At 30.3% G+C, this 11,573-nt stretch overlaps 1 protein-coding gene across 1 annotated transcript; it reads left to right on the top strand.

Moving 5' to 3' along the window:
- Positions 1 to 8,340: 8,340 nt before the first annotated feature.
- On the top strand, positions 8,341 to 9,309 carry LOC112001758 (uncharacterized). The gene has a single exon (XM_024033935.1). It carries the CDS (start codon positions 8,341 to 8,343, stop codon positions 9,307 to 9,309), a length of 969 nt encoding a protein of 322 aa, XP_023889703.1.
- Positions 9,310 to 11,573: the final 2,264 nt, after the last annotated feature.

Raw genomic sequence — 11,573 nt, 5'->3', positions numbered from 1 at the left:
TTTTAACTTTATTTGGCCACTGCCACAAGCATAGATTCTCTATGTTGCAAAATCAGAGCCCTCCTCTCCTCTCCTAGCTGGGTGGCATAGGAATGGATGAATGTGCTCTGCCTCTGCTTGGATTCTGTCCGCTCACAAAAGATTTCCAGCTTTTTTCTTTGTCTTTTTAGCTTTCCTTTTCATGGATGTCCTCTCCCTTAACCGTTTGCATTTTTTAGGCTGCTTTATGTGTGTGTAGCTAGCCTAGAGTGGTATTCAGCAAAAAAAAAGAAAAAAAGAAAAAGAAAAAGGCCTAGAGTGGTGTGGTCTACACATTACTCATAGTCAAATACATACACTTATTGTGATGCTGTTTCCTTGTTTAATATGATTTCTCCAAACTTATTGAAACCAAACAAGAGAAATATCTTCTCTTTTCCTTTCTCTCACCTACCCTCTAATCCAAACATAGCGTTAATGTCACAACATAATAAATTTCTATTTATTTCTTAAAAAATATTCATAACAGAATAATTTTAATATTTATTGTTAATTTTAATTTTAAAACATTGAATTAATTACTGAATTATTAGCCAACTCATTTAATTATTTTGATATTTTTCCTTACAACATGTGAAGGAAGGGGTATTTAAAGCATTCAATAATGATAGAATCAAATAATGCTACTAGACTACAAAACTCATGACAATTATGTTGATGATGTTAGTTCTTTTGCTAGTGTCATCCATTTCCACAAATTACCATGTGGAAATGTTTGGTTTCTCGTGTAGGAGCTAGGATTCGTACTTTGATACCCCAAAAAAAAAAAAAAATTGTAACATTGAATTATTAACCAACTTGTTTAATAATTTTGATAATTTTTTTCATACAACCGGCCGGAGGATAGTGATTTGAATCTAGGTTCTCTCTAAAAATAGAAGATGATTGTAATGTTTATTGAACTATTAGCCAACTCATTTAATTATTTTAATAATTGTTTCCCTTACAACAAATAAGGGGTATTTGAAGTTTTTCCTAATGATAGAATGAAATAATGCCATTTTTCTAAGATTCCTGGCAATCGTTTTGATGATGTTGGATCGTTTGCAACTGTTATTCATTTCCACACAATTAACATTCATGAATGCCTCTTAGAAAATGAGTTAGGATATCATGTTTCACTACACATAAAATAAGAACAAAACATGTACAAGGCATATATAACCTGTACCTCCACTTTAAGCAAGGGATATGTAAGGATCGATATTATTGGTATTACTTTCTAGATATTAAAAAAAAATTCAATTTAGTTCGTCTTTATTAAAAATTGATATATTAGATGGTGAAATTTAAATATTACAAATTTAAAATTATATCTAATGTCATGTTATCTAAATTTTAAATGACAATGTCAAATCCAAGAAATAAATCCATTTCTTAAGAAAAGTTTACCTCTAAACTAATTTGGAGAAAACTTCCTCCAACTTATTGTGTGGTTATAGAAACTATCCATGTGTATTTTTAATTATGTAATTTTTTAAATAAGTCATATAACTTATTTAAATAATATATATGAATAATCTTATATATCACTACGTAATGGACTAGAGAAGATTCCTCTAAATTGGAATGGAAGAAGACTTTGTCCTTTCATTTAAATTGTGCTGTTCCATTAAGTGGACAAATTGGAGTTGCATGGTTACCCTTTGTCTACCTTGGTTTCCTTTATGGTAAAATTTTAGCTTCTTGGCAGGTTTTACTATTGCCTACATTGGAAAATTTCCTCTATAAAAGCTGAGGCGTTCTTCATCAAACTGCCCTCAACTCTTTAGCAACTCGCAGAACAACCTTAGGCTTCTAGATATATGCTTCTCATATTCACAGCAGTGCTTTTTCTCATGAGCATGCCTACACATGAGGCCAGCAGATTCTTCGAAAGAGAAGATCAAAATATGATGAAAAAAAAACCATTTGCTAGAGTCGTCACTGAAAGCAGGTCAAGTCCCTCCATCATCAATCAGCCAAAAGACCTTTGCCGGGCACAATGTCTCTCCTTTACGACTCCAAGTCCCTCCATCTGCACCCAATCCGGTCACCTATATCCCTGGTCCAAGAACCAGTCAAAGAACCTTTATGATCGACAACAATGTTCCTTTGCTAGGTTTACAGCAGAAGAGTCTTCTGCCTCCCCCTGTGCACAACCGAGGGACTGCCATCCCTTAGCCTGGTGGCCTGCTTCAAAAATCAGCTGGGTTTCACGAATTTTAAGAACAAGCAATTCGCAAATAAATATGTCAATGAATAAGCAGTAGCAGATGACATATGACTATAGGCCAGGTACCAAAGGAAAATGGTGGCAACTCAATCTTGTTAGACAATATGTCTTAAGAGCTCATTTAGAGTCTTTTGAAACTTAGGTCAAATCAAATGCCATTCTAGTAGTTGTTTTTATATCACATGAGCATATTAAATGCTCTTCTTTCTCTGACCTTTTGCAGTGAATGTTAATCTGTTTTAAGTTTTCTACAGAATATTGAGCAAAGTAGATTCAATGGTCTCTCTCAAGATGTTCCACTTTCACATACTAGTCAAAAGACGCATAGACATCCCAACAGCCTTTGATATAAAGCTGAAGATTATAAAATGTTTCTTTTCTTGTTGACATATAATTCATCTTGACGCATTCAACACAATTCATATGGTACCACTTCAAATTACTGCTGTGTTTTACATTCACTCTACCACAGGCCTTTGTCGCGCAGAATTTATCTTGTACTACGCAGAGTCGCTGACAGCTGAGGGCGTATAGTCCCTCCCTCCCCTAGCCCCACTTCAACAATCTGCTGAAGGGGTTTCAAGGATTACGAGAATAAGCAACAGCAAACGAATTTTTTCAAGCAAAAAATAAGCGCTAGAATATGACATATGACTATAGTCTATAGACCAGGTACCAAAGGAAAATGGAGGAAACACTATCTTGTTAGATAATATAATATAGTGTCTCTAGAGCTTATTTATAGAATTTTTAATTGGAAACTTAGGTCAAAGCAAATGCCACTGTAATTACTGTTTTTATAACACCATTAGAATATTAAATGCTCCTCTTTCTCTGATCTTTTGGAGTAAATCTTAATCTGTCAAAATTTTATACAGAACATTGATCAAAAAGTAGATTCAACGCATGAGCTAGCAAAGCTTGAGAGTTATCTCAGAAAAGAAACAGCTCAAAAACCAAGACAAATCAAATCTTCAAACTATTCTTTATGCATGTAACCTACACCATTATATCATTTTTTTTTTCTTACTTTTCATCAGAACAAAAATTATAAAGCATAAAAGAAGTAGAAGGTTGAAATGGAGATAGAGAAGGATTGTGGTTTTGGATTGACAAACGCTGAGAAACTTTGCAGCTTCCGGTTTTGTCATAGCTAGAAAATAGTAAAAGGTAGTTTATTTATTAATTTCAGTGAATTTCAATGTATTTTCGCTATATAGAAACGGGTAAGATCTGCTATATAAAATACTAGAAACGGAGGATTTCAACTTAGGAAGAAGTAGAAATGTCAGCTACTGTCAACATTTCAATATATAGCACAACAGCTCATGGCAAAGTTCGAAGCAAAGTTCATATTGCCAGGCTAAGTTTAGAGTAATTACGCAGTACAATTGAACCAAACCACAAAAGGCCAAGGATCATGGATGGGCATAAAATTCTTTTTTAGGCCATTAAAAGGCATGGAAGAGAAATGAAATGACTAAAGATAAATACAAAGTATATTCTTAAATTTTATTGGTGGGATCTTTTTCCTTTAGATTGAAAGGCATCTATTTCATTTTGATGCAAGTAAAAGATCTCAACAATTCAAGTTCAATACAAACTCTAGTTCAAAATGCACTGTTGAAATCACTCTTGATACTATTATAAATGGATTATGTATAAATTTAAGACTTCTGAAAAGCATGGATCACTTTTGATACTAATTTACTACTATATACCATGTATCATAACATCCATCTACAGTACCATACAATAGATTAATTTCTAAAAAATATACTATACAAATAATCGCTTTTCTTTTCCCACATGTTTTTCTTTTTTGGTTTCTTTTTCTGAATACTAAAGAAACAATAGAGGGAACTAACGGGTGGGAGTAAGATAAAAGAGGTATGCTTGTGATAGACTTGCCAAACAGGTCGGGTGGATAGGGTTTCAACCTTGTCGAGTATGGGTCAAATCATGCTCGCGTTAGAAAGTTTTAAAATTAAAACAGGTTATAATTATATATTTACTCCATCTTTGGGACCGTTAGGTCAATCTAATATAATTCATTTTTTCTTCTTCAAATAAATAATAAAGTTTTTATTTTTAATTTTTTTTATACAAGTTAGAAATTCTAATTTAACATAATCTAAGTGTATATTTGTGTGAAACTTCCTTTTAGAGACTTGAACCTTGACTTTTACCTCTCACATCTCATAAATACTTATACTTGTAGAGTGATCATCGCATCAAGGGTGTGCGGTTGTAATAAATAATAAACTTAAACGTTTAAATAAAGGAAACAAAAATAAAAGAGGAAAACACTCAAAAATAAAAATTATATAATATTTTAATCTAGAAAATAGTAGTTTAATAACTTCACAAAAGAATAAAATAATAAAAGAAAAACTAAATGTCACTGACCAAATAACAATCTTGGGTGTACGGTGTACCAGCTGTTTTAGTATATAAAATATGAGTTAAATTTGATTATGATACTGAAATATTTTCTATAATTTATTTATAATTCTTGATTAATCTATTTATTGCTCGAACATAATACTAGAACAATATAATATAAGTTGAGTCATAAAAGTTATTGTTGCAACAAGTGGCTACGCTCTCTTTCTTTTAGGTAATTTTCCTTAATTAAATACTTGGATAAATTATATAATTTTTCCATAATTTTGGGAGAATTCAAATTAAATCATAAATTTTTGTTAAAAAAAAAAAATTAAACCATGAAAATCTTAAAACATGTACATTTCAATTTAGGCAATGAATAAGTTTTTTTTTTTTTTTTTTTTCCTTAAGTTATTAAGAAATAGTAAATTAAATCATTTAATCATTATTCTAACTTAAGATCAATACATACATGTTAAGTAAAAATATAAATATATATATATATATATATATAAAAGCATATATCTACTGAATATTTCAAGCATTGCTACTACCATTCACTTCCATAATTTTATCCTTGTTTGCTTCTTATCCAAAATGATATCACAGTAAAATCAAAGCGGTATATAGGAATGAAAACTGCTTACTATTCGTTTGATAAGAAATATTCTTTTTTGGCGTAAATATCTTTAATTAGCAGAAGACAATTACAAAAATACTCATTTTTTTAATGTTTACTTCCAATAGTAAAATGATCTCAAATGTTTTGAGTAAACTACATATTTGGTCCTTATTTTTTACATTATATTTCAATTTGGTCTTTAATTTTTCAATTGTGTCAATTTAGTCTCTAACCTTTTAGTGACGTGTCAATTTAGTTTTTGTCATTATTTCTTAAATGAAAATTGCTGATATGGCAAACAGTTAAAATAAAATTTTAGTTTATTCTTACATCAACGGAAGCTAATTTTTTATTTTGTCCATTAAACACGTCATCAATTTTCATTCAAAAGATAATGGCAATGACTAAATTGACACAATACTGAAATGTTAAGAACTAAATTGACATAATTGAAAAGTTAGAAATCAAATTAAAATATAGTGCATAGGATAGGGATAAAAAATGTAGTTTATCCTAAATATTTTTTATATATATATTATTTGATTTGTATGAAAAATCATAAATTTTTTATGTATATATAATGGTGGTAGTGATAGTAGAAAATGGAGGTGGTGGCAACAATAGCAATGGTAAACTAGCAACGATGGTGGTGACTATGGCACTACAAGAGAATGGGCATAAATAGAAGTGGTGGTGGAACAAATTAAGAGATAGGAATAACAACTTGTTTGGGGGGAGGGAAATGAACAAAAATAATAACTTTAGAATATTTATTATCTTCTCCTGTTTGGAAGTTTTAATGAAGGTAATGAAAAGTTTATTCTTTTGTTTGGGAATTTAAGTAGAATGAAATAAAATGAGTAGGATAAAATGAGTAGGAGAAAACACTTATTCGTTTTTATTCTCTCAAAATTAATCTCAAATTTTTATTCTCCTAAAATTGGGAGGAATTGGAAGAAAAGAAATTAGATTTAATGAATTTTTTTACTAAAACTCTCAAAATACTCTTATATATTCAACTTGTTATTTTTTAAATAAGGTTCTACTAATAATATTGTCATAAAATGATTCAATTCATTTCCTTCTATGTTACTTCCATACAAGGTTATCTACCTTTTATTCCTTTTCATTATTTTATTTTGTAATATCTAAACAAAATTACTTAATTTTATTTCATTAATTTCTTTTCTATTTCATTCTATTCTTTTATGAGCTTCCAAACAAAAGCTAAGAGTATAAAGAAATGATGAAAAACATTTATCATCACTTTTGAGAGGTTTCTGTTGGTTCGAACTTTCAACTACGCACTAGACACTGAAAATATGGAAAATAAGTTTTTATTTTTATTTTTTGCCAAAACAAATGTAGTGTTAATTTTATACCAAAATTTTAAAGTTTTTAAGCAAAATTAAACTAATTATCCTAAATGACTTCGCACTTGGATAACTTCAAAGAATTTTTTATAGTATGCTTCTTTGAACATCATGCAATTTTTCAATACCAAAATTCTAATGTATTTAAGCACAAATTAGCTAAATATCCTAAATAGTTTCACACTTGGATAAGACCTTTGATCAAATAATCTATTATAGAATGCAGCTTGGAAGATCATCATGCAAGTTACAAAATTTAAGGACCTTCTAAATGTGCAACTTTTAATGAATCTGGGTAGTGGATTGTAAATTTGCAAGTTAGTTTTAATTATTAAAAGAGAAGCATATTGACTGTACCTGTTAATTTTAAGTTGTAAGGAGTCATGCTTTTCATAGCAGAATTTAAATACAAACAAGGAATATGAGATTATGGCTTCAAGCTTGTAGAATTAAATGAATAAAACTATAATAATGTAAATTTTGAGATAATGATTTTTATCTATTCTTAAGTCAGATTATTACGTATAATTAGTTTATAATTATTATTATATATATTTTTGTATTAAATTATAAAATACATCATCTAAATTTGATTAGCTTTCAATTCAACCCTATGACTTTTTTTTTTTTTTTTTTCTTTCATTCATTTAAATTTCATTTTTGTCATTATTATTATATATATTTTTGTATTAAATTATAAAATACATCATCTAAATTTGATTAGCTTTCAATTCAACCCTATGACTTTTTTTTTTTTTTTTTTCTTTCATTCATTTAAATTTCATTGTTGTCAATTTAGTCATTTCATTCACTTCTGTTAAGTGGGTTATCGTTTTATTTTTAAAAAATGTTAAGTGGGTTATCATTAAGTTCCCCAAAAAGGCAAAAACGACGTAATTTTAAATTTTTTTCAACTTTAATATGTATATCCTTGTAAGCTTGCAAAAGTGCAAAACCACATGCCCTTTGTCTTTTTTGCACAGTAGCCTCTTTGTTATATATGTTGCGACCACAGTTTGGTTTCTTAATTAAGAACAGCGTCTCAATTTAATTATAAATTCATTTAAGAAAATTAATGGCTATAACGTGCTAAAATATATTTTGAATCATGCCTCAAATAAGGGGAAAAGCATAACAGTTAATGGGTGTATTAAGAGTCTCTCTCTTTTTCTTTTTTTTTTTAAGAGAAATTTTTAGTGTCTCATATATATGAACCATTTAAAAAGGTTTAAATGGACTTTTAAATAGTATAGGGCTTTGCTAAAGTTTAGGCAAAAATACATGTCCAAAATAATTATTTACTTTAAAAGGACAAATTTATTCGACATTTGTCCTCTAGATTGTTATGTATTCTACTAGTTACAAACTTACAAACTTTGGTTCCTTGTTTGAAAAGTACATCATAACTCGATGTATTCATTGCCACCATATATTAGACTCTTTATGGAAATGGAAATTTGACTAATTGAGCAATAACGTGTTCACCGAGTAGTTCAAATTATTTTTGGAATTTTTCTGTGGTAAGCCTTACCAAATCTCACTAGTCACCAGATTAGTTCAATGTTTTTGCTAATATAATTCATGTATTAATTGCACAAAGGGATTTCTTTCCATACACAGGATATTGGCATTAACTAAACCCTTTATAAAAAGAACATCAATCTCTCTCTCAGTCTCACACAAACCCCCTCTACTTTCTTGCCATGAAAGCACCCGGTAATTCTCATCATGAGCCTTGTGCCTCTGAGGCCTCTAGCATCTCAGCCACTTCTGAAGGTCCTCCTTCACACAAAAAAGAATTAGGTGTTGATGAGTCCAATAAGATCATGATCATGAAAATGAAAGAAAAATTTTCCAAAGTCTTTGATCATGCTGATCCGCCACCCCATTTGGGATCGGGTAGTTCTCATGTCTTACTCGATTTGAAGCTTTCTAGTGTTGATTTGAATCGAGGGTCATTGAAGAAAGAACTCAATCTTTTCGATTCCATGAATTCTAGCTCTTCTCTGGTACCAATCGAGCCTATATCCGATGAAAAAAGCCCTGAAAAAAGTCCAGATGACTCAAGGAGATTCTCATGCAACTTTTGCCAGAGAAAGTTCCCTACGTCACAAGCCTTAGGTGGTCATCAAAACGCACACAAACGAGAGCGTGCACTGGCTAAACGACGTCAAGGTATGGATAATATGGGTGCTTTTGGACATCCACATCACTTTCCTTACTATCCCTATTCAAACCTTTCCACAAGCCCTCTTTATGGATCTTTTAATAGGTCATCATCATCACCTCTTGGTGTTAGAATGGAGTCTATGATTCATAAGCCCTCTTTTGCTTGGTCCTCTTCAGCCGGACACGGATACCGATATGGTCACGGTGGTAGTTGGTCTAGGCAGACCTTAATTAATCCACAACCATCTATGGATAGGTTAAGGATTGAAGGGTCTCTAGCACATAATGGTGCTTTTGGACTTGCTGGTGGGAATTCTATTCCTACTACAAAATTTGATGAAATTAGTACCAATGCACTTCGCAATTTTGGTGGATCTTCTACGGTTGCCACATCAAACATTGACATTAACACCAAGCCAACTATCACCGGCGGTGATTATCTGCGTCGAGAGGATCCTCCAAAAAATGATGCTTTGGAACTTGATTTGTCACTAAAACTTTAAGCATTGTTCTAGTTTAGAGTTTATTATTAATGATATTACACGGTTTTGTTAATCATTGGGTGATTTTGTCTGAGAAATTTTGTGCATTTTGATCACTTTCGTGATCTTCAGAATGTATGAAAATAAAATATCACGGTTTAAAAGATATATATATATATATATATATTTTGAGAAGAAATTTTATTTTAATTTAGTTTTTGTGCTTACCCTTCTTTCGGAATTGATGCATGTGATAGTTTTGGTATGAAATATTTTAGTAATTAAAGCGCAGGTCAACTCTCGATATTTCCTCCTATGCTGGATATATTTTAAGAGATATCATAATTAATGTATGCTTGTAAACGTGGTTTTTCAAACCGATGGTCTGAGATAATTTATCGCTTTTGATTGATTATAGAGTGATTTTGTCTGCATTTATTTATTTTTTAAAATAATTTTCGGAAATAATTTTTTTTATTATTTATTGGCAATACTTAATAACTTAAATATTGGCATGATAATTTAACTCTCCGCTCCTATAATATCAAGACACGAATCGGTTTTTAGTGTAGACAGAGATTGAACTTCAGATTTTTTATTCAACTATAGATTTTACCAATTGAGTTAAATGAAATCTACTTAAAAAAATATAGGTTATTTACACTAAGTCAGTAAAAAATTCTAAAGGATTGGCTTAATAGTTTTTAAAGCAACATAATATCGGTTTTGAAAAAAGAAAAAAAAAAAAAAAAAGCCACATAATATCCACGTTGTGCTAAATTTGATATTTCTAATGGGACTACTCTCATGATTTTGAGGCTATACATACCAAAGGGAGTAATAGGGTATTTGAAGAAATTTAAACACTCATTTATATAAATGACAAAGCTTAGGTACAGTATCCTATGTGCTGTTCCTTAAATTTTCTTTTTAAGATTTAGTCACGAGTTTACTTAACTAAAAAATGCACTTTCATTTCATGAGAAAAAATCTATATGGCAGAATCTTAAAACAGGAACCTAAGAAACAACACTTAATCACTATATTAAGTCTTGCCCTTTTATAAAATAAAAAATAAATAAAAATCTGTCCAAGTGCACATTTGAGCTAATGGCGTTGGAATTACCTTTGTTTTGTTTTTAAGGTTAATTTTGTGACAATGACATCTTTATGAATGTTTTTTTTTTTTTTTAATATAAGAATATCGTTGTGATCTTAAGCAAACAAAGACTGCTAATATGATTAACTATCTAGCTCTAACTGGCCATTGGGAAAGTAATAACTATGGAGTTTCAAATAATTTGAATAAATCAACCACTTCGCACCAGTGGTACAGTGGTCACTTCACAAATATAAATACTTGTGAAGTATGGGGGGTAAATACCGAGATTTAAGTCTTCAGAAGGGAGTTTCACACACATATACATTTAGATTAGGTTAGAGTAGAAATTCTATCTTGTAAAAAAAAAGAAAAAAGAAAAAGAATAAATCATGTAGTAATAATTACTTTGAATTGGACTCTCACTTAACACATCCGTTACTAGGGCCTTTGGGGGGGGGCGGGTGGGGGGTGTGTTGTGTGGGGAGTCAAAAACTATTATAAATACCGTGGGTACATGATGACTGCATCAACTTCCTTCTTCCTGTCTAAGTGGTTGAAGGTCATCTAAAAAAATTGGAAAAGTTTAAAAAAAAAAATTAAAAAAGAAAAAAGAAAAAAGAAAAGGAAATAAATCTGGTGGAGGAAGTGAGTAGGATTATTTACGTAAAAATTTCTTGCTTAATATTAGAGGAAAGCTTCAAGATTTACAACAGTACAGTCTGTAACTATAAATTGAAAGAAACTTTTACCATAATAATCAAAGATTCAGATTCTCAAAAAATAAAATAAAATAAAATAAAATAAAAAATAAAATCGAAGATTCAAAATTGCTTGCCTTTATTACGATGCAAGCAATCACCTTAAAATCTTCGGATTACATGCTCTATTAAAGCCTAGAGACATCCAGGGAGCACGTTAGATCAATTAATCTAGCCACATTTTAGTAATTTGAATTTTGAATATCCAGAATTAATACAATATGTCATTTAATGAAGATCACAGTGGTACGTCCCAAACCGAAAATATATTAAATTCTATGTAACAAAAGATGGATTACCTTAATGAATTTTTGTTTTTGAAAAGAGAATACATTCAAACGTGATTTGGAGTAAATACTATATTTTACACTCTCTAATAGCAACATGACACATCAATATTGCACTAAACAACAAAATACACTTGC

The sequence above is a fragment of the Quercus suber genome, unplaced genomic scaffold, assembly GCF_002906115.3.
Source record: "Quercus suber isolate HL8 unplaced genomic scaffold, Cork oak 2.0 scaffold_338, whole genome shotgun sequence".
Classification (NCBI taxonomy): Eukaryota; Viridiplantae; Streptophyta; class Magnoliopsida; order Fagales; family Fagaceae; genus Quercus; species Quercus suber.
Note: the sequence above shows the minus strand (reverse complement) of the source record. Positions and strands in the feature narration are given on the sequence as shown.

Coding starts and splice junctions, on each gene's coding strand:
- LOC112001758 (XM_024033935.1), top strand. CDS start 8,341: ATGAAAGCACCCGGTAATTCTCATCATGAGCCTTGTGCCTCTGAGGCC.